A 27,637-nucleotide genomic window follows, 5' to 3' on the forward strand; every position below is an offset into this window, starting at 1 on the left:
AAATGGTGTAAGGGTTTGGGACAATAGGGTGAATAGGAATAACAGCTTCATTAATAATTTTAAGGTCCTGTACTAGTTGGTAGGAGCCATCTGGTTTCTTTACAGCTCAAATAGGAGTGTTGCAAGGTGAGTTGCATGAGCTCAATTATCCATGGGCTAAAAATTTTGTTATTTCAGGCTTTAATTATTTTCATGCTTCTGGTTTCAAGGGATATTGGGGGATTCTGGGGAACTCACTGGGATTTTTAAACTGAATGATGACAGAAACAGCTGATATTGAACGCCCAGGAGTAGTATTCCAAACCTCAAATGGCATTTGTTTTCGAATGTGAGGTTCTATTGACTGCAGTGGCTCTTTTGGTGAAGTGTGAGTTAATACAGCTAGAAGGTAAGGTTTTAACTGTAAATTCACTTGTAATTTTGTGAGTAAGTCATGACCCAATAATGGAACAGGGCAGCTTGGCAGGACTAAAAGGAGTAGTTAAAGGATGAGTTTTCCATTTTACAAGGGAGTGGCAATATGAAATAGCTTTGTTGGGGTTTTCCTTCAATACCCATGAGGAAAATGAAGGACTGGCACATTGGGTTATAATAAATGTTTAAAGTTGGACCCTGTATCTATGAGGAACATTATTTCTTGCTCAGCCACAATTAGATTTCTCTGAGGCTCATCCATAGAAGTGGAAAAGATAGGGGCCTGGATAGCCTCATGGCCCCATCAGTCATCTAGAGGATGACTTTTGAAGGCTCGATCATAGCCCAGGAATAGAGTTAGAGGTGCTTGTCCTTGCCCTTGCCCTACTCCTCGTTCTGCACGAATTTCTCATCAGGTAGGTTGGCAAGGTTGTGGCTATGACAGCACAGAAAGAAGAGGTGGTCCCCTCTCATGAGGGAAAGAGGGACAATCACTCTTCCAATGACCCTCTTGTTTGAAATGAGGACAGGGTCCTGAAAGCGGCTGGTAACCCAGAGGTTTGGGACATTCTCTACTCCAGTGTCCTGGATTTCTGCAGTGATGACAGGGCTCCATACTATTAGTATTATAGGGATGAGCCTTGGGGTTGTTAGCTAAGGAAAAAGAATGTGCCAATGCTATCACCATGTAATTAGCTTGACAACAGCATTTTTCCTACTCCAGTTGAGCCTTTTTTATTTTTGGTGTTTCCTCCCGGTTATTGAAAACCTTAAAGACTGTATTTAACAACATAGGAAAGGGAGTTTGTGGACCTTGCTCTAATTTTGGGAGTTTTTGTCTGATGTCTGGGGAAGCCTGATTTATAAAATGTATGGCCAGAATGGATTGGCCCTTAGGGTTTTCAGGGTCTAAATTTGTATATTTATTCATAGCCTTCACTGGTCTAGTTTGGAAAAGGGCAGGGTTCTCAGATGGCTCCTGGGCGATTTCTCGTAATTTAGAAAAATTAACAAGTTTTATTACAGCCTTTTTCATTCCTTCCAACAAGCAAGTTATCATATAATCTAATCTGCCCCACCTCTGTTTGGGCCGGCATTGGCATCCTAGTACTGCCAGCTGGATTCTATGTTGTGGACAGCTTCTGCCCTAGCTCTATTATCATTAAGATTACAAGCATGAGCTTCATCTGCTGAAGCTTGAGCTAAGACCATATGCATGATTTTTATTTTGCTTTTTTTTTTTTTCAGGAGTTTATAAATTTTTTTTTATTTTACTTTAAGTTCTGAGATACATGTGCGGAATGTGCAGGTTTGTTACATAGGTATACATGTGCCATGGTGGTTTGCTGCACCCATCAACCCATCATCTAGGTTTTAAGTCCTGCATACATTAGGTATTTGTCCTAATGCTATCCCTCTCCTTTCACCCCACCCCCCAACAGGCCCTGGTGTGTGATGTTCCCCTCCCTGTGTCCATGTGTTCTCATTGTTCAGCTCCTACTTATGAGTGAGAACATGCAGTGTTTGGTTTTCTGTTCCTGTGTTAGTTTGCTGAGGATGATGGTTTCCAGCTTCATCCATGCCCCTGCAAAGGACATGAACTCATTCTTTTTTATGGCTGCATATTATTCCATGGTGTATATGTGCCACATTTTCTTTATCCAGTCTATCATTGATGGGCATTTGGGTTGGCTCCAAGTCTTTGCCATTGTAAATAGTGCTGCAATAAACATACGTGTGCATGTGTCTTTATAGTAGAATGATTTATAATCCTTTAGGTATACACCTAGTAATGGGATTGCTGGGTCAAATGGTATTTATGGTTCTAGATCCTTGAGGAATTGCCACACTGTCTTCCACAATGGATGAACTAATTTACACTCCCACCAACAGTGTAAAAGCGTTTATATTTCTCTGCATCCTTGCCAGCATCTGTTGTTTTCAGACGTTTTAATGATCACCATTCTAACTGGTGTGGGATGGTATCTCATTGTGACTTTGATTTGCGTTTCTTTAATGACCAGTGATGATTAGCTTCTTTTTTTCATGTTTGTTGGCTGCATAAATGTCTTTTTTTGAGAAATGTCTGTTCATATCCTTTGCCCACTTTTTAATGGAGTTTTTTTTTTTCTTGTAAATTCGTTTAAGTTCCTTGTAGATTCTGGATATTAGACCTTTGTCAGATGGATAGATTGCAAAAATTTTTATATACATGATTTTTCTTCACAGGAACAACTAGTTAGTAACACGATAATATCTTGCCAGGTTAAATCAAAGGCAATAGTTAAAGCCTGAAAAATTTTGAATGAATTTAAGAGGGATCCTGGCTAAATGAACTCAACTTAAATTGAATTTGTGAAAGATCAGACATTGGAAAAGAAACATGAACTCGAGTTGTTCCCGAATCTCCATTTGCCACCTTGTGGAGAGGCAAAATATTTTTGGGATTTTCTGAGGACTCTGTACTACTGGTGGCATATGTGACTCCTGTGTGAGTATTGCATGTGGAGGAGGTTGGGGGATGGAACAGATGAAGAGGACATAAGTGCAGGGGAAACATGCTGAGGGGAGTGTGATAGACAAAATAAATGATCATCTAAGACATCAGAATCAGGGAGAGAGGAAGTTCCTTGGAAGCATACACGGTGATTTTTATGTAATTTTGGGTTTTGGGATAAAGCTAAACAGACCTGAACATCAAGTCAGAGGTATGGGACCCCTGATTACAAAAGAAAATTATACACTTTTTTTTTGAGAGTTTTTGGGTTAAAATGGGACCAATTTTTAAGACTGCAACCTAAAAGCAAGAAGGAATGAATTAAAGAATAAATTGAACCCATGTTGGGTTTTGGTAAGGGACTATAAGATCCCTGAGGCTTTCCTGAGGGATTTGGATATCCCTTTTCCCTTCGACTCACTCTATTTGGGGGCATCCCACCACAAATAGAGGGCCTGCCCTTTCCTGGATGACCAGTCCAAGTGTGTCCTTGTTTGAGTGGTCAGCTCAAGCCTAATGTGAAGGATAACTCACCTATGAGGTGCCTGTGATGAAGTAGAATGCAAAAGTGGGTCGGCAACCTGTAGAGTGTCTGTGCAGTGTTCAGATCGCTGCTGCTCATTTCCAAGGCACAGTTTACAGAGTGTTAAAAGTGGACTCGCCACCCTGACAGGTAATAGCGAATTCACTCTTTTGTTATGCCTTCGGGTAACACCAGTTCGGGTAATATGAGGGAGTGCCCTCAGCCAGAAACCCTCAATTGCCAATGAGTACTCAAGCTGGTTCACTGGCAGTCCAAAAATAGAAAAGAAACCTGGCTAGTCCCTCACCCCTAAGGACAACAATAAAGTATAAGTATCCCTTCTCTAGTGCTTCAAGATCCCAGCCTTGGCCAGGGGCCTTCGGTTCCCAAGTGAACCAGACCACTGAGGGAAGTAGGGAAGAAAAAGAAGGGGGAAATCCCAGTAAAGTTCCCATATGGGCCAGACAAGGTGTCAGAGCCCCAGCATTGGGAGGAGTTTGAATCACAGGTTGGTAAAAAGAATTTATCAGCACCAGTATAGGTTTGAAAAAGGGAAGTTTATTAGAAAGAATGTGGCAGAGGAGTGCAGTGGGGTGCCTCAGTGAGAGGACTGAGCATGCTGTGGCGGATTTTTCTCTGGAGAAATTATGGACCTTACAGCAGGAGCGTATGGAGAATTTATGGACCTTAAGGCAGGAGCGTAGGATTGTAAAATGTGTTTCCACATGGCATTCCAGAGATGTATAGGAATTGTAGTTACTTATAAAAGTTGAGAGAGACCTGGAACCACATGCTGACTTTGGCTACCAGGGAAGTTTAATTACTTCTAATTTTCCCCAGATAAGGAGTTTTGCCTCTGGATGGCCTGTTTGATAGTCACCAGGTGGTCTTTGCTCCCTTCTAAATTCCTCAGATGAGGATTTTTTGTCTCCAGGGCCTGTTCAATGATGACCACGTGATTTTGCTCTCCCCAGTGGGTACATGCCTGTGTTTATATATTGTCTACATGGTGCCAAATTGATTTATGAATAAATTAGCATTTATTAATTAAGCAAATAAGCCCAAATGCTTTTGAAGTTCAGTATTAAATATAATTCAGACATTTTCACCTAGGTTTCTTGGTGAGACATATTTATACTCTTTCCACTAGATTTCTTAAGGTAACAGAGTTTGGTGAACAAACACTGTGGTTGCCGCCTGTAATCCCAGCACTTTGGGAAGTCAAGGCTGGAGGATGACTTGAGCCAGGAAGTTTGATACCAGCCTGGGCAACATAGTGAAACTTTGTCTCTATAAAAACAAACAAAACAGGCCGGGCATGGTGGCTCACGCCTGTAATCCCAGCATTTTGGGAGGCTGAGACGGGCGGATCACGAGGTCAGGAGATCGAGACCATCCTGGCTAACACGGTGAAACCCCGTCTCTACTAAAAATACAAAAATTAGCCGGGCATGGTGGCGGGTACCTGTAGTCCCAGCTACATGGGAGGCTGAGGCAGGAGATTGGCGTGAACCCGGGAGACGGAGCTTGCAGTGAGTGGAGATCGCACCACTGCACTCCAGCCTGGGCAACAGAGCGAGACTCCGTCTCAAAAAAAAAAAAAATAAAAATAACAAACAAACAAAACGAAAACAAAGACACATACAAAAAACAAACAAACAAACAAAAAAACCCATTGCTTCTGCGATTCTTTAAATTTTCTTGATTTTTTTTTTTTTTTTTTTTTGGTGAGATAGAGTCCTACTCTGTTGCCCAGGCTGGAGTACAGTGGCACAATCATAGCTCACTGCAGCCTTGAACTCCTGTGCTCAAACAATCCTCCTGCCTCAGCATCGCAAGTAGCTGGAACTACAGGTGTGTGTCACCATACCTGGCTAATTTTTAAATTTTTTGTAGAGACAGGGTCTCCCTATGTTGCCTAGGCTGGCCTCAAAACCTGGACTCAAGTGCTGCTTCCACCTTTGCCTCCCAAAGTGCTGGGATTATAGGCATGAGCCACTATGCCTGGCCATTTCTGTGATATTTTTGATGCTTGATTTGTCTTTGAGCCAAAGCTCTGAGGGCTGGCTGTTGGGCTTCCCTGAAGCCTTGAACATATCTTACTGTGAGCTTACATCTTTGATTTTGAGCCTTTAGATTCTGGGGTCTAGACAGGTGGCCATGGTGAAGCCTGAAGACATACATATGTCCACAGTGTCTAGGCTGCCAGGTGTAGGGCAAACCCAACGTATCCTCCCTGGCCAAGCTATGCCTCCTGTTTATGTTGGGTAGGGTCGGACCCTCCAGGCATCCTCTTCATAGCTCTGCCCTCTCTCCTAAGCTCTAGACCTGGTATGTAAATTCAGGACCCAGATGAGCTCCACCCTTTACAGCCATCCTGGATGTCATGTGGGTACTTGGGACCCAGGATGACTGAGAAGACAATAGAGAGAATTCCTGTGTTATTTTAAATTTATGCTGTATTAAATTAATAGATAATCATAAAATGTCAGAGTCATTTCTAAGCAAGTTAAAATACTGAAATATTAATCACTAAACATAAGTTTAAGTTTGTCTATTTTAGCATCTTGTTTTTATGTGGTATAGAAAAACTAATTACATTTGTATCTGTTAATTTAAAAATTTATCTACAAATACTGATATAAAACAGTTCAAAATTACTTTCTAGGTTTTTCACTAGAAATTAAGGTTACTAAGAGTTAAAATTGTAATTAACATATGTAATTAAAATTACTAGATATAAGTGAAACAATTGTGTATACCGTGTGTAAGAAAAATAAGATGTATTTTTGGTTGAAAGGATTATGAAGGAGGCATGAGAATGTGATTTTTGTTAAAAAGAAAGCAATTTTGTTCAGAGGTTTTTAAAGGTTGTTTTAAGTTGAAGAGATTAAAAAAATGATAAAACTGAATGGATATAGAAAACTGAGGAAAGAAAGAAAATTGAAAACAATTATAAGAGTTTATAAAAGGTTTATAGAAATGTTGTGTGGTGAAAGCTGATTGAGAAGAGATGAATTAGCATTTCCATTGTGCATACTACACTCAGACTTCCAGACTGGTGGAATGCACAAATGGGAAAATAAAAAATCAATTGGCAAAGGTTGCAGAAACGTCTTATCTTCCTTGGCCTAAGACTCTTTCATTTGCTTAGCTTAAATTCTACCCTGCTTGAAATACATCAGGTCTCTCCCATTGAAGTGATAATGAGAAGTCCCATGCCCCCTGAAAAAAGGAGCCTACAAACCAGCTCTCCTTAAAGGTGGTTTTCTAAAAAAAAAAAAAAAAAAAAAAAAAAAAAAAGGTGGTATTTTTAATTATTGCCAAGGCCTTATAAGCTTCTCAATAAAAATTCTAAGTTAACTGAGGATTCTGTTAACAGCTAGAGACATCAAAGATCATGGTGTCCAACTTGGAGACTTTGTTTATTGGAAAACACCATCAAATAAAGCACTCCTTCCAACCACATCGAATGGACCACATCAGGCAGCCCTGTCTGCATGGACATCTTCATCATCGGAGATCTTCAACACCTTGTTCTTCAGACCAGGACAAGAAGTAGATGAAATATTTATTTGGTTACCTTCAGGAACAGGAACACTTTTCAAATTGTTTTGTTAATAATTGTCCTTATTGTTTATCATATTTTTGATACTTAAATTGATAATACCTTATATTTCTGGATGCCTAAGGTTAACAACAAAAAAACCAATCATGACTTAAAATTTTCCAACATAGTGTGGTTCCTTTGTCAGCAGATGGACCTCATGGAGATTCCCTTGGTTTATCCCTTTGTGTTGCCAATGAATTCAGTCTTGGGACCTCACTTTGATTCCTTTTTTATTTTAAAGATGGAGACTCACTGTGTCGCCCAAGCTGGAGTGCAGTGGCACCACCTTGGCTCACTGCAACTTCTGCCTCCTGGGTTCAAGTGATTCTACTGCCTCAGCCTCCCAAGTAGCTGGGATTACAGGCGTGTGCCACCAAGTCCAGCTAATTTTTGTATTTTTAGTAGAGACAGTGTTTCATCATGTTGGCCAGGCTGGTCTTGAACTCCTGATCTCATGTGATCCAGCTGCCTCGGCCTTGCAAAGTGCTGGCATTACAGGCATGAGCCACAGTGCCTGGCTGACCTCACTTAATTCTTAAGCCACACTCCCTTCCCTTTTTCCCTTGACATGGGGCAGATTACCTGGAAATTAGCCTTTCCAGCAACATGGAAGAAATTTAAATCTAAAATATTAATGATCAATGCTTTCAGAAGAGAAAGATCTCTATCAAAAGGGGGAAATGAAGAAAGAAACATACTTCAGAGCAGTCTGAGCTATATGAGGTTTGCAAAATGTATCAGGCCCAAAGAGACATGAAAAACTTCAGTCATACCCTCCTTCCCCCCCACCCCCCCACTCTCTCTCTCTCTCTCTCTCACATACCCTGAGGGCAGTTGTTTAAAGGCATTTTGATCGTTCTTTTCTTCCCCATAGTTTTCTGAGTAGCTGTCTCATCTATTATCTTCACGTTCCTGGAATATATGATACAAAGAATAATGTATAATCAATCAATAGCTTATGTTATTTTTACATAAATTATTTGTAAACAACTTGACAACTACCTCTTTTTTCCTTTAAAAATCCACTTTTAAGTGGGGCACAATGGTGTGTGCCTGTAATCCCAGCCACTTGAGAGGCTGAGGTGGGAGGATTGCTTGAGCCCAGGAGTTCCAGGCCAGCTTGGGCAACATGGTGAAACCCCATCTTAAAAAAATAATCCATGTTTTACTGCTGCTAACTACAGCATATATTTAAGGCACCTTGAATCTGTGCTCCCAAGTTGTAGTACTCAAATTTGGCCCAAATAAACTCTTTACTTACATTAATTTTGCCTCAGTTTCTCCCTTAGGTTGATTCTCTCAGTGTATGGTTTGTCTTTTCATTTTCTTAATTCTGTCTTTTGAAGCTCAAATGGTTCTAATTTTAGTTAAGTGCAATTTATTTATTTTTTTTCTGTTATGGCTTGTGCTTTTGGTGTCATGTCTAGAAACTATTTGACTAATCCAAGGTTGAGACCATCTTTGCAAAAATTATGACAGTGAGAAAAATCTAACATGACTGACTCTATCTTGCTTCTAACTTCACAAGGTGACCGTAGCTGTCTTTGCTTTTTCTTGGGCTTAGGCCAAGCTTACTAATGGAAGAATTTAGTTTGTAGTTTAACCTTAAAGCAAAGATGATAATAGCCCCTTCGGTCCCTTTGGTTCAGGGACCAAAACACCCTTTGTAAAAACTAATGAAAAGCCATAGAATTAGAATTATGGAAGAGGCCTGAATTCTGCTAACACATATGCATAGTTAAAGATAAGTAATCATTGTATACTGCTCAGGAGTCACATGGGGTGGTCACAAGATTGGTAATTTCCCTAATTGCCCCTATAGATAACATTGTTATTGTAAAACCTGAGACTGGTGTTTGAAATATTTTTCAGACTTTGCATTCCAGTGGAACAACTGATGCCACCTGGACTGGTGACCCACACCCAGGAACTGTCTCTGCACAAAGATAGTCTCAATACCTGTCTGATATCCTCCCCAACACAACCAATTAGCATTCCCCATTCTGTAGCTCTCTGCCTGACAAATTATCTTTCAAAAACCCTAGCCTCCAAATTCTCAGGAAGATAAACTTAAGAATTATCTCCTGTCCTCTCACTTGGCTGACCCTGTGAGCAAACTCTTTCTTTGCTGTGAAAATCTGCTGTTCTCAGCGCATTGGCTTTTCTGAGCAGTGGGCAAGATTAATTCCTTAAGTGATTACAAGGTCATGAAAATTTTCTCCTCTAACTTTTTTTTTTAGTGAATTTAGAGTTTTAGTTTCTATATTTAGGTCCATGTAACCCATTAGGGTTAATTTTCTTTTGTATGATGTGTGGTGATGATAGTGGCAGAAGGAAGACAAATCCTAGGCAGACATGGGGTGGGTCCCTGGTGAAACCTGACCTTCAAGCTGAAGACAGTTTAAAGCCCAGCTACAAGTCCTGGGTAAATTCACAGACCAGATTGAGAGCCTCTCTTCCTGTTTGGCATGCTTTCTTCTGATTGATCTCTGCCCTTCACCTATTTTATATATACCTACCCTTCCCTAATTGGTTTTTTACACTGTTGTGCTCATCTGGCCTTTTTTGCATATTCACAAACCAATCAGCATGCACTGCTCCATTCTGAGTCCATAAAAGACCTGTACCCAGCCACAGTGAGAGAGAGACCACCTGACTTTGGATAGGGGACCACCCTTGCATCCTCTCTCTGCTGAAAGCTGTTTGTCACTCGATAAAATTCTTCTGCACCCTCCTCACCCTTTGTCAGTGTAACCTCATTCTTCTTGGACATGGGACAAGAGTTCAGTACACACTCAACACAAGTACAAAGAAGGCTGTAACACTGTGGACCTCTGCCTTCCACTGGCAGAGGGTAGCCTCCCCATGCAATGGTAAGCAGTGGTAGGGCCAAGCCAGCCCTGGAGCCATGGGGCTGGAGCCAGCCAACAGAACAGGGCTGACAGAGCTGTTAATGTACTGCCATCTGTTGGGCTACAGACTGCAGGACTAAAAGAGCTAATTAGCATGCTGTAACATCCCCTCTGGGGCTTTGGGGTTGTGGGCACCACTGCCTGGATGCTACTGTGTTCCCCGCAGTTCAACACACCTGGTCCAGCAACAAACCCTGCACAGAGCCCACTCCTGTGCTGGTGCTTGGAACAGCTGTCCTGACCCCACACTTGCTCACTCACAAACCCCCTTCTTCCAGGGGCTAAGCACCTAGTTGTGGTGGCCATAGGATCCATGCCAAGATGCAAGTCAGGTGTGGCACAGCAAGTCAAGTAGATGGGGCATCTCCTGTGGCAAATCCAGGCCTGAGCAAGGCCTGGGAAGGGGTATTGCTGGCTGGAGGTCTCTGGCTGGCAAAGTGATGAAGAAAAATCTGGCATCAGTAAGGATGTAAGTTCTTCTTCTTCTTCTTCTTCTTTTTTTTTTTTTTTTTTGCATATGAATATCCAATTGCCCTGGCACCAGACCCCATTTTTTGAAAAGACTATCCTTTCTTTGTTGAATTTTCTTGGCACATTTGTTGAAAATCAATCAATCATGAATATAAGGGTTTATTTCTGTACTCTCATTTTTATTTCATTGCTCTATATGCTTAGTTCTGTGCCAATACCACACCATCTTGATATCTTGATTCCTGTAGCAGTGCATTAAGATTTTTTTTGTTTGTTTGTTTAGTTTGTTTCTGTTTTTTTTTTTTTTTTTTTTTTTTTTTTTTGAGGCAAGGTCTCACTCTGTTGCCCAGGCTGGAGTATGGTGGCATGAACATGGCTCACTGTAGCCTCAATCTCCTGGCCTCAAGCAATCAAGCGTTCCTCCCACCTTAGCTTCCCAAGTAGCTGGGACCACAGGCATGTGACCCCCTCATCCTGCTAATATTTTTTTCTTATTAAAAAAATTTTTCATGGGTAGAATTGGGGTCTATGTTGCCTAGGCTGGTCTTGAACTCCTGAGCTCAACCAATCCTCCTGCCTTGGCCTACCAACGTGGGGATTACAGGCATGAGCCACCACAACTGGCCTATTTTTATTTTTTTGTAGAGACAGGGTCTCAACATGTTGCCCAGGCTGGTCTCAAACTCCTGAGCTCAGGCAATCTGCCCACCTCAGCCTCCTGAGTGGTTAGGACCACAAGCATGCACCACCCGGCCCACTTTTTAAATTTTTTGTAGAGATGAAGTCTTATTATGTTGCTTAGGTTGGTCTTGAACTCGTGAGCTCAAGTAATCCTTACTCCTTGGCCTCTCAAAGTGCTGGGGTTATAGGCGTGAGCCACCTGCCTGACCTAAATTTTTAAAAATCTCAAAGTGTAACTTCTCCAATTTTGCTTACCTTTTTCATAAATCTTTTGGCTATTCTAGATCTTCTGCATTTCTATGCAAATTATGGATTATCTTGTCAATTTCCACTAAAAAAGTCTAATAGTATTTGCCAAAAACTGAAACTTCTGAGATTTTTACCCTATTGCAAGCTAATACGTTTCAGAAAAAAGTCTTCAGACCTCTGCTTTACCCTAACATTCCAGGTCCTTATGTTTCAATTTAAATCTACTTTTCTCTTATTTATTCCTTTTAATTGCTCATTGTTCCCCTTATAAAGATACTTACTTTTAGCTATTTGTATGTCTTTGATGGTCTCTCCATAGGAATATTCTTTGCTGTTATCTACTTATGCATGAATCCTATTCTTTAAGGCCCACTTTAGACATCATTCCTTTCCTTTCCCTTTTCTGTACTTCCCTGATCTCTTCAGTTAGAAGCATTTTTTTGGTATCAAATTTATCAAAATAAATAAAAATAAGTAATCTTTATCTGTCTTCTCAAAAATGAAAAAATAAAAATAAGTAATCTTATGTCTGGATGCAGTGGCTCATGCCCGTAATCCTGGCAATTTGGGAGGCTGAGGCAGGTAGATCACCTGAGGTCAGAAGTTCGAGACCAGCCTGGCCAACATGGTGAAACCCCATCTCTACTAAAAATACAAAAAGTTAGCTGGGCATGGTGGCACATGCCTGTAATCCCAGTTACTCAGGAGGCTGAGGCAGGAGAATCGCTTGAACCAGGGAGGCAGAGGTTGCAGTGAGCGGAGATTGCACCACTGCACTCCAGCCTGAGCAACAGAGAGACTCCGTCTAAAAAAAAAGATCTTCATCTCTGTCCTCCCATAACACATTATTTCTACCTTTGACCCAACTTAATTTTCCTTTTATTTAGTTATACATCTTATTTTGTCAGAATATGTATAATATCATCTGAATCTCTTAGTATTCTTTTTTTTCCAGTTTTGTAGAGAAGCCTTGCTATGTTGCCCAGGCTAGTCTCAAACTCCTGTCAAGTTATCCTCCCGCCTCCCAAAGTGCTGAGATTATAGACACGTGCCACAGTGCCCAGCTCTTTTGGTATTCTTACACAGGGTCTTGATTAATAAATGTATTTGCTGAATAGGGTTCGAGTTATTTTTGCGGGTGATTTTCCTGTTCCTGCCATTAGATGGCAGTGCTCAAACTTAGTAGTGCAAAGAAATACCAGGTTTTAACAATTAAAAAGGATTCTGGGTCTGTGGTCTTATCTGCTTTGAAACAGTATTGCCTTAGCATGCTATAATACAAACTACCAAATGATCTTGTTTATTCACTACTACTATATGAAACTTCTCTTTCTGTATTGACCTCTTTGGTGTGTGGAAGAAAGACTTTCATTAAAGTTCTGAACCTTAGCCTATGCAGTCAGCTAGCATTTACAAATCATTATGTAGAGCAGATTTGTGATTGTCTAAATTAATGGCATTACCTACCAAATGTGTAACTGTTACTAGTGCTACTACATTAATATTTGAAAGATTATCTTTTTTTTTTTTTTTGAAAAGGAGTCCTGCTCTGTCGCTCAGCCTGGAGTGCAGTGGCACAAACTCCGCTCACTGCAAGCCCCGCTTCCCGGGTTCACGCCATTCTCCTGCCTCAGCCTCCTGAGTAGCTGGGACCACAGGCGCCCGCCACCACCCCGGCTAAATTTTTTGTATTTTTAGTAGAGACGGGGTTTCACCGTGTTAGCCAGGATGGTCTGGATCTCCTGACCTCGTGATCCATCCGCCTCGGCCTCCCAAAGTGCTGGGATTACAGGCGCGAGCCACCGTGCCCGGCTGGTTCTCTTTTAGAGCAAAGAACAGTAGAAACTTTATTAGATTTTATATTTTCTCCCAACCCCTATTCTCTTTTTTGAAGAACAGCAGAATGAAATGAGCTCCAGGACCCATCGAAGTAGGGTATGATGGTTTGAACAGATTCCAGTATGGAACAAAGTATCCATAATTGCCTGAAGTCTTTCATTCATATGATTCTTCTAATGCTTCCTGGAAAATTCCAAGAACTTGATGTGAAATTATGCTTAACAGAGCACCCACTTGGCCTATGACAGATACATTAGTCCATTCTTGCACTGCTATAAAGAAAAGAGTTTTAATTCGCTCACGGCTCTGCAGGCTGTACAGGAACCCCGAGGGCTTCTGCTGGACTTCTGGGGAGGCCTCAGGAAGTTCAGAATCATGGCAGAAAACCAAGGGAAGTAGGCACGTCCTATATGGCGGGAGGAGGGAGGGTGGGGGAGGCGCCACACACTTTTAAATAACTGATTTCACCAGAACTCCCTATCACCAGAATGGCAAAAATGGGGAAATCTGCCCCCATGATCCAACGACCTCCAACACTGGGGATTACAATTTGACATGAGATTCAGGTGGGACACAGATCCAAACCATATTAGCAGGGTTAGAATAACTTTTTGTTTTCCTACTAAGTGTTGGGCTTATTTGTAGGGTGAGTAGGGTAAGCCAAATAAAACTATAGTATACATCGTATTTTTCATATAGTATACATATTATTTTATATGTAATTATATGAAAATAATGTGTCTAAAGGAAGGTGAGTGGAAACTCTACAGCAAAATACCAGACTCTTTCTTTAGAAGAGGACGGCTTCTATTTTGATATAAGAAAATGGTTCCTGTTTGACGGACCACATTAGCCCTAACTTGGACTACAGAATGACTTCTTTTGAGCAGAGCTTATAGGAGAAAAGTTTGATAAGTCAAGACTGATGACGTTTTTGTTTTTTGCCTGAGAATTTTCTCAGTTTCTCTGAGAAACTGTATCACAAAATTACTATTAGATTGGTCTTATGTAGACAACTTGAAATTATTGGCAATTTCCAATTTAGCAAAATGTTGGCTATAATAACTTAGTGAATTATGACAACAACCTGTTTCTCTTAGCTTTCTGACATCTAAGGGTTCTTACAGGACAAAGATGAAGCTGTAATTGTCCAGCTCAACTGCTCATCTCCTTAGCATAAACACTGATTTGGAAAATACTTTGCGTATCACACGGTAGGAGCCTGGGAATGTTCTCATCCAAACTAAACAGTGGTTAAAGGTTTTTCAACAAAGTTCTTGCTCCAATATCTGTTTTCATACCCAATTACTCAAAGCAGATCCTCTTCCTCTTTGCTTCCTCTCCTTGCAATGCCCTTCCCTCTCTTCCCTAAACTGGAGAACTTACTTATGCTCAAGATTCAGCGCAAGTGTCACTCCCAGGTGAAGGCTTTCTCAACAAGGCCGCGGGGAACAGCCGGTTACTCCCTATCTCCTCCCAGAGCTCAGGCAAGCAAGCAGCTCGGCTTTTATCAGAGAATAATGGGATTATCTACTTTCCTGTAGGTCTCGCCCCGAGGGTGTAAGCTTCGAGGGCGGAGACTGTGTCTTTTACAATTTTTCCCGTTTTTATTGTCCAGCCAGCCCATGCAGGTGACTCTCGATGTTTCCTAGGCAGCCAAACTGAAGGAGTTTCAGCTGGCATACGGGTTCCCGCCAACCCGAGCGTTTAAAAATAAGCAGCGGGGTACGCTACGGAACAGAGGGTGTCCCTCACGACTACCGACTCTCATCGGTTCCAGCTGGTCCACGCCGGCAGAAGCGATTTTGGAGTTCGCTTTGATGAGGAAAACGCTTTCCCTGAAGAGTCCCTGAGATATTTCTCCCACTCTGTGACCGAGACACTGTCCGCTTTTCTCTAACGGTGACAGGAAGTCAATGGGAAAACGTGGGTTTCAAAGGTTTGAAGGTAACAGCCCTCAGCCACTCGGGATCCAGGCTCGCGGTTGACCCACGCTGATGTCTGTGAGGAGAGGTCGCGCTGCGCCTTCCTCTCCGCGCCGCCAGCCCACAGGCTGAGATCCCACCGGAGGCCGCCACTCCCTCAACAGCCTTGTCCCTCGGTACCCCGCCCACTCCTGGGCGGAGAGCACCGTTCTCGCGAGAACGCGGCTGGCCTCGCCTCTTCGGATTGCGCGCTCTCGCGAGAAGAGGCTGAGGAACCGGCCTGCAACCTGCCAGGGCGGCTCTGCTACGCGCAGCCGCCTCAGTGGCAGCCTCCACAGCCACCTCTGGAGGGATCTGGCTGAGGAGGAAGTGGCGGTGTCACTGGCCTCGGCCTTTGCCCCAATCTTCTGTGGGCACTGAAGGGGGACTACAGGTTCGACAGTGAGTGGACTCAGCTGGGGAACTCGACGGGGGCGGCGCGGGAGGCTGGGCTTGGCTGGGGCGAAAGAGGAAAAGGGCGGAGGGGCCAATCTGGGCGTGAGAGCCAGGCTGCTGTGGCAGTGGTCTGGGCGACCGGACCCTGCTCGGGGACTGTGGGTGGCGTTTTGGGCTCCGGCCACGAGCACCCAATTAGGAGAGGCCGGGATAAGACTTGAGTTTTGTGGCTGCTGCTTTTGGGTTGGGAGTCCGGAGGCCTTTCCCCGGGGATGAAGGCGATACCCTCATCCCTTTCCAGGGCAGTAGAACCCCGTGTCCCGCCCCTTTCCTGTCATCTCAGACGAACGCAGTGACATCCTGAGGAGGGCGCATCACAATAGGGAATAAGGTGGTGGGCAGCCTCCCTCTGGGTGAAGAGGAGTGATACCCCACTAATGTGCTGCGTGGTTTTATGCTGTAACCGTTTTACGTGTGGTAAAGCTTTGTTTTCTTAAAACTTGCACGGAAGAGGTTCTGGTCTTTCTTCTTCAGATGCAGGTGCCCTGACACCCTTATCTTTGGGAATGGGGCGGGGGAAGGTGAGACATCGGTTAGTAATTTGTTAGTGTGGGCCAGTGTGACTGTTCCTGGGCCTCACAGATTTCAGCTTCTGCTTTCTCGTCAGTATTGAGTCTGTGATGAAGAGTCAGTAGTCCAGACATGCTGAAAGATAGAGCTTTACTTGCTTGTGGCTTTGTGCACTTAGCAAACGAGATTATTTTACGAAGATTTATTATCTTTCAGAGTTTTCATGCTTTTTATTCAAATTAGCAATCTAAATGAAACAGCACAGGATATTAGTTGTATTTGTACAACTGAGTTCCTTCCTGCCCCTATCCTCCCAACCCCCGAAGTACACAAATTTGATCAAAATGTTTTAGAGAGGGGGTTAGGGATAAATTTTCAATGAAAGAGACTGTAGAAATCGGAATAAGAGATATAATAAAGAATGCAGCCATAAGGGCCAAAAGAGTTTCTGTGTTAGAGAGCCTGTCCAGGATTGAAGTTTAGGCCTGAAACCCAGGTCTGAAGTTGTCATTTGAATATAAAGCAGAAAGCAGTAGAAAATACTTGGGAAGGGATTTGAAAATGAACTAAGACTGGTTAAAAATAAAAAAAAAAAAAAGTAAGAAGAATTATTTCTGATGATATAAATGTGTTTTATAAATTTTTCCAACATTTCTCAGCGTGTATGACCTAACTGCTATTATATTAATACATACAAAGTAGGAAGGAAGGTTCTAGAGCGTGGAATGTGGTAAGGAACCACCAGAGAGTAACAGTGTTCAGACAGAAAAGCTTTTAGTGTTTCAACAATGTTTTTGTGTTCTTTCATCTTTTTTCTCACTCCCAAAAAAGCTTTCAGATGGACTTTTAACCCTATGTAATTATGTTACCCTTCCACCAGTCTGAATCTTTCTCACTCCTTCTAAGCTGTGTGAATTTTTAAAATTATTAACTATGGAGTTGCAAACCACTGTGGTCTGCTTTTGGCTTTTTATAGTAGGTGACTTAGGGAAGTATGGAAGTCATATGGAATATATTATGCACCTTTCAAAGCCATAGCAAGAGCAACAAACTCACATGCCTTTGGGTACTAGTTAGATAATGAAAATGAGGGAAATGCACTATGCCTTATCAGAGAGACATCCAAGTCTGAGGTCCCCCTAATCAGTGCCATATATGAATATGGACCCCATCTTCAGCATTCTCAAGAGAAACCAGAAATCTAGATTTTTACATTCAGTGTCTTGCGTCTTAAAAATATTGGCAACTAATTAAAACCATTAAAAATATCATGTGGCTGAATCAAATTCAAACCTGTCTATAGTTGCATTCTCCTTTCCAGTTTAGAAGCTCTGTTATAGATTAAAATTAATAAATTTTATGACTGGAATAAAAGGAGGTTTAAAGCAAGTTTGGAGTTTCAAACTTAAGGGGTCTTGGGAAAAATGTCACGTCTAATTGAAAACAGTAGTTAAATTTAATAGCCTTTAAGTATGGTAGGGCAAATTGAACTGGTATTTACTATAAACATTCTAACTGTGGAAATAACTGAAGAAAAAACATCTCAGTATTTATGGTTTAAGAACTCAGAGTTCTGAGCATAGCTGATTTATAGGTATCTTATACAGAAATTGGATTATTTAGAAGCTCTTTATTGTACTTGCAGCTAATATATAAAATTAAATACAAAACACCATCTATAGTCCATTTCAGGATTTGAATGTTTATTGTTTGCTGTGCTATCCCACATTGTCTTCCTAGGCATTAACTTTTACTGGAAGAAGTACTGATCCCTTGGATTTTATTCCATGCCAGATGGAGATTGGAGGGGTTTGGCAACAGGGTGGAAAGAAATGGGTGGAGAAATTGTGATGTGAAGCAAACATTCTTGTGCCCCTTCCTTACATTGTTTAAAGGATTGATTTGTGTTAGTTTTTCTTGTAAGAAGGATAGGTACATTAATTGATTAAACTTAGTGCCTTATACATAGTAAAGTATAATGACATGTATGGAATTGACCTTTGTGGATTAAGCCTCATTTACCCATTAATGTAAAGTAATTTAATCACACAATCTGATTCATACCTAGTTGAGTTATGGGGAATGGAGTGCTAGAGGTCAAACCTAAGTAAGAGGTGGTTTTTAGGCATATAGAGGGCAAGTTGAGAGTCTTCACTGGGGATAAGGGTGAGAGAGGAAGTTAGGTAAGGGAGAGAATTTTGAAAAGGTGGGTGAAATGATTAAGTACCCATTTGTGTATTGTGCAGTTTTACGAAGAGGTCTGCCTTTTGTAGCTAAATTTATCATAACTTGTGCAGAGACTACATAGAATACTGCTTTTTAATCAGGACTGCTTTGGGAGTTTGCAGACTTGATTTTCTTCATTTTAGCTCAGTCATCTCAGGCCAAGCTAGGCTAATATCTGTTCATTCAATCTTTGCCTCTCTCTGAAATAGGAAATGAAAGAAGAGGAGATATATATTGTGTTTGTGAGATGCTCCTGTTGAAGAGCACTACTTCTGAGGAATTTGTTTTATATTTGAGAAGATTGTGCTTGTTGAAGGAGGAACCATTATTTTTGTCTCTAGATGTTTCTACCATGACTCATAAAGTAGGAAGTTCTTTTTTTGGAAATAGCTTTCAGCTTCTTCCCATCCCCTGAGTGGCCGTCCCAAAGGAGGATTAGGGGAGGCTAGGGGAAGGGATTGAGTATACTTTTGTTCAATGCCTTATGATTCAATTTTTGGGACTCTCAATTCTTAGGCTATACATTGTCTATTCATTTGTATGTTAGGCTTATCTGAGCAGGCTGGACTACTAATACTATGAGGGAGAAGATAATGGAATGCCTACAGTTCTAACTGGGTAAGTTTAATTTGCAGTTGAAGTAATAAGGGTTTTTGCACATTGGATTCAGTTATATTTTTATCGTCATCTGTTTGGATCCTTTATTTTTTGTTGATTCTGAACCAAAAGTAAGGTGGGTCAGGAAGGTACAGATGTTACCTTGTTTTGTTAATGGAGAAAGAACTATTAAAATATTTCCTCCTTTTTAATAGAGTCTTCATCAGGGTTCAAGTCAATGTTGCATTTCCCTTAATATATCTTATTCTCGTTTACTTTGAGATCTTTGAAACTGAGACCTAGTTTGCTAAAGAATGTAGCAATCAGCCAGCCAGGCGTGGTGGTTCATGGCTCACATCTGTGATCCCAGCACTTTGGGAGGCTGAGGTGGGCGGATCACAAGGTCAGGAGTTCAAAACCAGCCTGGCCAACATGGTGAAACCCCATCTCTACGAAGAAATACAAAAGTTAGTCGGGCGTGGTGGCAGGTGCCTGTAATCCCAGCTACTCAGGAGGCTGAGGCAAGGTTGCAGTGAGCTGAGACTGTGTCATTGCACTCCAGACTGTACGACAGAGTGAGACTCCATCTCAAAAAAAAAAAAAAAAGAATGTAGCAATCTATAACTTGAAGATGGAAGGTGAACAATCAATTTAAAAAGATGCTCTCTGAAAGGATTGAGAAATTGTCAGGTAATTGGGAATACAATGAGCTGAGTATTTGAAATAGTAGAAACTTGAACATAAAGAGGAATGATTTTAATTTAAATATGTAACCTTATGTCACAGTAGATTTCTGAAGATTGTAAATTATCGTTGCCAATAAAAGCATCTTTCTGGCCAGGTGCAGTGGCTCACACCTGTCATCCCAGCACTTTGGGAGGCCGAGGCAGGCGAATCACGAGGTCAGGAGATCCAGACCATCCTAGCTAACATGGTGAAACCCTGTCTCTACTAAAAATACAAAAAATTAGCTGGACGTGGTGGCATGCGCCTGTAATCCCAGCTACTCGGGAGGCTGAGGCAGGAGAATCACTTGAACTTGGGAGGTGGAGATTGCAGTGAGCCAAGATCATGCCACTGCACTCCAGCCTAGGCGACAGAGCAAGACTGACTCCGTCTCAAAAAAAAAAAAAGGAAAAAAAAAAAGAAAAATCTTTCTGCACCCTGTTAATAGTTTAATTATGTTATTCTGTTTAAATGTAAGGTATTTGATTATATGGTGCTTATTTTTGTCTTTGTAGTTGAAATGAGTGATCTATTAGTAATTTTGGTGACAACTTGAAATTATCGTTTAGTATTTAGCTCGGAATAAAAGTCTGTTATAGTGAATCACTGATTTAAGTACTTGATTAGAAACTATGAAAAATACTTTTCTAAGGTTATTTTATTTACTTATTTTGTTTATTTTTCCCTCCACCCACGGAAGCTGTAGGAACTAAGGTCATTTTAAATTGTAATCATACCTTTCTGCCTGAAGTGTCTTATTTAGCATCATTTAGATCTGAGTTTAAAGCCCACTGTTAGCTCTATGACAGTAATGTTCACCTCTCTGAGCCTTTATTTCCTCACATGAAAAATGTATATAGAACACAATGGTCAGGGATGTTTCTTGTTTTTTTTTTTGTTTTGTTTTGTTTTGTTGTTGTTGTTTTGTTTTGTTTTGTTTTGAGACAGAGTCTTGCTCTGTCACCCAGACTGGAGCGCGATCTCGGCTCACTGCAACTTCCACCTCCTGGATTTAAGCAGTTCTCCTGCCTCGGCCTCTCTAGTAGCTGGGACTACAGGCTCACACCACCTCGTCCAGCTGATTTTTGTTGTTGTTGTTGTTTTTTAGTAGAGAATGGGTTTCACTGTGTTGCCCAGGCTGGTCTCGAACTCCTGAGCTCGGGCAGTGCGCCCACCTCGGCCTCCCAAAGTGCTAGGATTACAGGTGTGAGCCACTTCACCTGGCCAATTGTCAGGGATTTAAGGATGAAATGAAATAAAAGTATATAAAAGTGCTATTATAAATAGTAAAATGATGTATACATTGTTAGCACTTTTTTCCATGTTTATGCTCGGAAAATAGCATGCTGGCATCATTGCCTCCTCCTCCCACCTCTCTATCGCCAGTGATCTTGAAACACTTCCATTAGTTAGATTTACATTCACATCTGACTATCTCACTTGGAGAGGACAAGTTCAACTGACTATTTGCAGCCTTGCCAATATCACTCCTCCAATGAAAATTACAAAACTTTTTCTTTTTTCTTTTTACTTATTCTAGTAAGCATTGAACAATAGGAAGCTCTTTTTCTTGTTTTTCATATTGGCATCTATTGGCTGATATCTGGTATTCTGTGTAATATGAATGCTAGTTAGAAAAGTAGGCAAAAGGGAAGAGATTAGAGTGAAGAGAGAGACTGTGTGGCATTTTAAAAATTGTCTTTTGGGATACTGTTATCTACCTTTAAAAAAACCATTTTTATTAATTTAGATTATTTTCCTTTAGCATATTTGACTATTATTGCTTGTAGCACATGAGTAGAAAATTATCTTGGGTTTTCTATTTGTAGACTACATGAAATGTCAGCTTAAAAATAAATGTCATCCTAGGAAATCAACTAGGTTTGGAAAAAAATAAAAGATAAATAAAAATAAATTTTAGTGCTCAGATACCTGAGAAAGAATCTTGGGTACAAAATTGTACAAGTGTTGTTATGATTTTCTTGTTTTTGGGTGGCATACAAATAGTGCTGGATTGTTTTAAAGGTAATTACTTCATTCAGGACAATTTTATACAGTGCAGGCTTGAATTTGATTTTTCTCACATCAAGAAAGCAAGCGATATGATCTGTTTCTTTCAGCTCTTCATTTGTTCATTTAGAATTTTCTTGGAGAAGACCATAACCTCCTGTAAGATGGTTAACTGCGAGACATTCTTGTTTCTTCCTTAATTTTCCAAATTGTTGGAGTTTCTCTTTTAAAGGAGAAAATTATTAGAGAGACTAGTGGGATTATGAAACCATAATACTGAAAGTAACTTTAAAACCATTAATACTCCAATTTTTGGAAGAGAAAACTAAAGTGCAAATCAAGCCCCTTAACTGATTTTCATCAAAGATATTGGCAGGCAGTAAGACGCCTAAGACTAGAATACAAATCTACAAGTCTCCTGATTTGGAGTAGTTTGTCCAGTGATCCCACTAGTGGGTTGCATGTGCTTCTGGGGATATATGAAAAACTTGTTCATTGTGGTGTATGAAGAAAATGATAGAACTTCTGTTTATTTTTTACCGTATCCTTTTTAAGTTTCCATTTCATGTGTGTATGTACTATATACATAATACTGGTGTGATAGTATATGTGCATTGTTTATAAATATACATATATGCAGCTGTCCGTGTTACTCGAACTCAACGTATTAAGAAAAGGAAAAACTGCCATATTTTAAAGTGGTATGGCATCTTTGATCATCTTTGCTTCCCTAGTGAATGATATTATTTGACAGTAGACTGGAAGAGTTTTTTGTTTGTTTGTTTGTTTGGTTTTTTTTGAGATGGGGTCTCATTATGTTGTCCAGGCTGGCCTTGAACTTCTGGGCTCAAGTGATCCTCCCACCTCAGCCTCCCAAGTAGTTGGGATTACAGGCACATACCACCACAGCTTGAATGGCTGTTAATTTTGAAATTGTTTTTTAATGAGTACTTTGAAAAATTTCCTATAAAAATAGATTTCTTTGGAGTAATTTCTTTCTGACTATAAAAGTAATGTGCATTATGTACAACTGGGGACATTTAGCAAAGGGCAAAGAAGAAAATGGTACCATAATCCCATGCCTCAATGATAATTGCTTCCAGTCACAAATATATGTGTGTACACAGATACATACATACACACATGAATATTACATACACCCCTTATTTATTTATTTGAAGTATGTAAGTCATTACATGGTTCAGATAGCTAAAGTATATCAAAAAAGAACTCAGAAGTCTTGATTACATCCCTATTACCTTCACCCCAGTCCTACTCTGCCCATATAGGTAACCATTTTGATTAATGTCTTATTTATACTTTGAGTTTCTTTTACAAAAATAAATACATGTATATTTGTCTTTGAATATATGTACATATTTTAAAATTTCCCCTTTATGTCACAAAAGGTAGTACAATGAATATTGCTTGTTCTGAACCTACCTGTTTTTTGCTGTTGTTGTTTAACCTAACAGTGTATTTTTGGATATTGATCTAGTATTCTATTGTGTGGATGCACATAGTTTATTCAGTTAGCTTCTTTTGATGCACATTCAGATTGTTTTAGCCTTTTCCCATTACAAATAATACCACAGTGAATATATTTGCCGATATTTTGTGGAATATTAGTGGACTTGTATCATCTTTGAAGTAGGACTAGTAAGTGTATGTGTAATATTGTTGGATATTACAGAATTCCTTTCTACAGGGGTTATATAATTTGTGTTTTTCCTTTTATTTATTTGTTTATTATTATTATTATTTTTTGAGACAGGGTCTCACTCTGTCACCTAGGCTGGAGTGCAGTGGCATGATCACCCCTCACTGCAGCTTCAACCTCCCAGGCTTAAGTGATCCTCCCACCTCAACCTCCCGAGTAGCTGGGACTACAGGCCTGTGCCACCATGCTCGGCTAGTTTTTATATCTTTTAGTAGAGATGGGGTTTCACCATGTTGCCCAGGCTGGTCTCAAACTACTAGGCTCAAGTGATCTGTCCACCTCAGCTTTCCAAAGTGCTAGGATTATAGGCGTGAGTCACTGCGCCAGGCCGTCATTTGTACTTTTCATTGGCAGTGTATGCCAGTATTGAGAATGCTTCTCCACAGCTTCACCAGCAGAGTATATGGTCAAACTTGGAGGTGTTAATTTGCATTTCTTTTATGAGTGAGGTTGAACATATTTTTATGTTTAAGGCCATTTGCCTTTATTTTTCTGAAGATTGCCCATTTCTTTGTGCATTCTCTGTTTTGGAGAAGAGAAGTTGTCTTTTTCTTTCCTTCTTTAAGGAGCTCTTTATATACTATGAAATTATTCCTTTTAAAAAAAAATTACTTGTTTTTAAAACTTTATTTTTTTCTGTGCTTTTTGCAAGTAGTGGTGTTTTTCATAGGCAAATAGGAAAGGCTTTCTCTCCTTCCCGGTTGTCAGTTAAATCACCCATATTTTTTCTAGTATTTGTATGGTACCAGTTTTTACATTTATATAGATGATTCATTTGGAGTATATCCTAGTATGTGGTATGAGGTATGAATCCAGTTTCATGTTTTCCTGAATGTTTATTCCGTTGTTTCAATGCCATTTATTAGTGTCTGTCTTTTCTCGATGACTTGAGCTATCACTTTATCATATATTGAAGTTCTTTATGTTTTAGGGCTCTGTTTCTGGGCCTTTAATTCTCTTATATTGGTTGGTTTGTCTATTCATGCACCACAGACTTTTAGTTATTGAAATGAGCCTTAATTCAAAGATCTTTGAATATGAGAACATTTTTAATTTTATTAAAATGGAACACTGCCTATAGTACCAAGACACAAAGATGTGTAAAATGTTTCTTTGTGAGCAAGTATTTTGTCTCAGGGCAAATTTTAGATTCCTTAAACTTTTCAGACAGTGCAGACATAGAACATGTCCATTATCACACTGTTGTGATAATGGAAAGTCCTATTGAGCAGTGCTGCAGTCTGGCACTTGAATCATATTTAATAGAGCCGTTACTAGCCTGTTGAATTGATGGCTGATAGGCAAAAATCTGAAAGGAATGGAAGGTAAAGGGAATAATGAATAGGTTAAAATGGAACAGCATAATAAACATTATATGAAAAAACATAAAAAGGCATCATGGAAGGAAAAGTATTGTTTAAAATATTGTCTGACTTTGTTTAAAGGGTGTTGCTTCTTAAGAATTGACTGTAATCTCATTTGATTTAGGCATCAGCTTCAGGAGCATTGCCTGTATTAATTGATATTATGTCAAGATGGTTTACTTCAACTAAGGTGTTTCTGGTTTTGAAGTCAACACTTTTTGGTCATAGTAGAAAAGTAAAACATTGTTATTTCTTTAGGATATTAAAAAATACGCCTTTTGAGTTTTAAGAAGGTAGCCTATAAACTAAACAACGTCTAGTTACTTACAATGCTAATCATGTAATGTAGGTACTTTGTAAATGCTTAAAACATGGAAAGATTTTCAAACATTTATTGAGCTGTTTGTGATGGGAAAGAAACAAACGAGTAACACTTCATTTACTGAAGTGTTAATGCCTTAATTAAGAAGTCAGCAAAATTTGAATAGAAATTCTATAAAAGTGATAAAATCAATTAGCACAAAGATTTTATATCCAAATCACCTCTGGAACATCAAGGGTTGACTGAGCTGACTTTGGAAGTCTTAACATCTTGGTGAATTAGAGATCATCCTTTAAATAGACAACAGGGCTGGGTGTGGTGGCTCATGCCTATAATCCCAGCACTTTGGGAGGCCGAGGCAGGAGGATCACTTGAGGTCAGAAGTTCGAGACCAGCCTGACCAACGTGGTGAAACCCTGTCTCTACTGAAAAGAATACAGAATTAGTCAGGCGTGGTGACACACGCCTGTAATCCCACCTACTTGGGAGGCTGAGGAAGGAGAATTACTTGAACCCGGGAAGCAGAGGTTGCAGTGAGCTGAGATTGCACCATTGCACCCCAGCCTGGGTAACAAGAGCGAAATTCCATCTCTAAATAAATAAATAAATAAAAACAAATAACAGATCCTAATTTTAATGGGAATACCATGCAGTTTTATTAAATCTGTTTGTTGGAGTCTCCCTAGCAGTTATCAAAATACCTGAAAGGTGCTAAGTACTCAATAAATAGATTTTGAATGAAAGAATAAATTAATTTTATTTTATTTTTTAAAATCTTTTTAATTTTTAAATTTAATATAATTTTTTATTTTTAGACTTGGGGGTCTCGTTTTGTTGCCCAGGCAGGCCTTGAACTCTTGGGTTCAAGTGATCCTCCTGTCTTAGCCTACCAAGTAGGTGGGATTACAGGTGCATGCCACCATACCTGGCCACTTTAATTTTATGTGGTGAAATTAGATACATACAATTCAATCGGTTACAAAAATACCCTGAATAAAGTTCTCAGCTAAGCTTGTCTTGTTTTAACTGTAACAAATCAGAAAAGGACAAGCCTTAACAATTGAAAGGGCTTCTGTGAGATTTAAATAGGCACATCTTTGAGGAATGTTTCGGGGAAACTTAGGACTTGTTTGGTAATATCTTGAAAACTGTTTTCAGGGATGTGATATTTTCTCTCTTTTATCCCCACTATCTTGATATGCATTTCCTGAGAGCATTAGAAATTGAATTGTTACAGGTTTTGCTTATTTGAAAGTAAGATTCACGTGATTGGTGCTCTTTGCCATAACTAAAACATGAGTACAGGTATATGACAGTATTCTTTTAAGACAAACAACTAAAAGTTAAAGACTGCTTATAAATCTTTGTGATTCTTATTTCCTCTGCACTAGTAAATTGTATTAAGTGAAATGTCCGTCAGTTTCTTTCTTCTTCTTTTTTTTTTTTTTTTTTGTTTTTGAGATGGAGTCTTGCTCTGTCGCCCAAGCTGGAATGCAGTAGTGCGATCTTGGCTCACTGCAACCTCCACCTCCCAGGTTCAAGCGATTCTGCCTCAGCCTCCTGAGTCGCTGGGATTACAGGCGCCCGCCAACATGCCCGGCTAATTTTTATATTTTTAGTAGAGATGGGGCTTCACCATGTTGGTCAGGCTGGTTTGGAACTTCTGACCTTGTGATTCATCTGCCTTGGCCTCCCAAAGTGCTGGGATTACAGGCGTGAGCCACCGCACCCAGCCTCTTTCTTCTTAATGTAGTTAACATTTTGTAAAAGCTTACATACAAATTGTACTAGTCTGAGGGGACACAAACCTGAATCATACTTTGTTCTTGCCCTCAAGGATCTTATAGTCTAATGGGGGACATGTGGCAGAAACATATTCTGTCAGTGCATGTGTAGTGCCTATATTTAAGCAATCCTAAAAAATTTACAAAACTGCACTTAAGCAGTAAAATTAAACAAGGAAAAAAATTTCTGTAACACCATCACCTCGAAACACTTTTTAATAAATCTTCCCCAATATTATCATTGTGAAAATAATATGTAGAAAATTCAAATACTATGAAGAGATACAACAAAAAGTAAGTCTCCTTATTCCAGCATTTCCTCAGAGGCAACTAGTTTTAGTTTTATATGATATTTCTAGACATTTTATCTTAACATATACAAGCATGGATGAGTGTGTGTGTGTATGTGTATTTAATTTTTTAATTTTCTTTTTTCTGTTTTTTTGTTTTTGTTTTTCTTGTGTGTAAATATGGGATTACATAATGCATACCTGTATCTTGCTTTTTAGCTTAACAATATATTTTGAAATATTTTCCGTAACATCATCTATATATCTCATTTTTACTGGTTTCATGATATATTGTGCAGATTTTTAACCTCTTAACTTGATGAACATTTAGATTGGTTCTAGATTTTTCTAGGACAAATAGTACTGTATATCATGTCAGGGAGAGAAAGGAGATGTATTCATTTTGTATTAGTGTAGTGGTATGTGTAATTAAACAAGGGCTGAGCAAAATCTTAAAACCTTTAGGCATGAA

General features: G+C 39.9%; 1 protein-coding gene and 1 long non-coding RNA gene across 13 annotated transcripts in view; one reads left to right on the top strand and one right to left on the bottom strand.

The window, feature by feature from the left end:
- Positions 1-6,835: 6,835 nt before the first annotated feature.
- LOC144334284 (uncharacterized) lies at positions 6,836-14,711 on the bottom strand. Its single transcript, XR_013403986.1, has 3 exons — positions 14,583-14,711; positions 7,868-7,956; positions 6,836-6,973 (listed from the first exon to the last, which is right to left on the bottom strand). It is a non-coding gene; the product is annotated as an uncharacterized LOC144334284 (long non-coding RNA).
- Positions 14,712-15,379: 668 nt separating this feature from the next.
- The window catches only part of BTBD10 (BTB domain containing 10), a 77,869-nt gene continuing 65,611 nt past the window's right edge, over positions 15,380-27,637 (top strand). For 3 of the 12 annotated variants that reach the window (XM_028832564.2, XM_077960463.1, XM_077960465.1), the window contains exons 1-2: positions 15,380-15,562; positions 18,900-18,970. Coding sequence is in view for 1 of the 12 variants with exons in the window: in XM_077960465.1 (XP_077816591.1) it covers positions 18,951-18,970 (20 nt within the window). In the remaining 11 variants the exon portion in view is untranslated. Of the gene's footprint in view, positions 15,563-15,857; positions 16,034-18,899; positions 18,971-27,637 lie in introns of those variants that run through there. The other 9 variants (XM_015114711.3, XM_077960467.1, XM_015114719.3 and 6 more) reach the window with 4 other exon arrangements.

The sequence above is a fragment of the Macaca mulatta genome, chromosome 14, assembly GCF_049350105.2.
Source record: "Macaca mulatta isolate MMU2019108-1 chromosome 14, T2T-MMU8v2.0, whole genome shotgun sequence".
NCBI lineage: Eukaryota > Metazoa > Chordata > Mammalia > Primates > Cercopithecidae > Macaca > Macaca mulatta.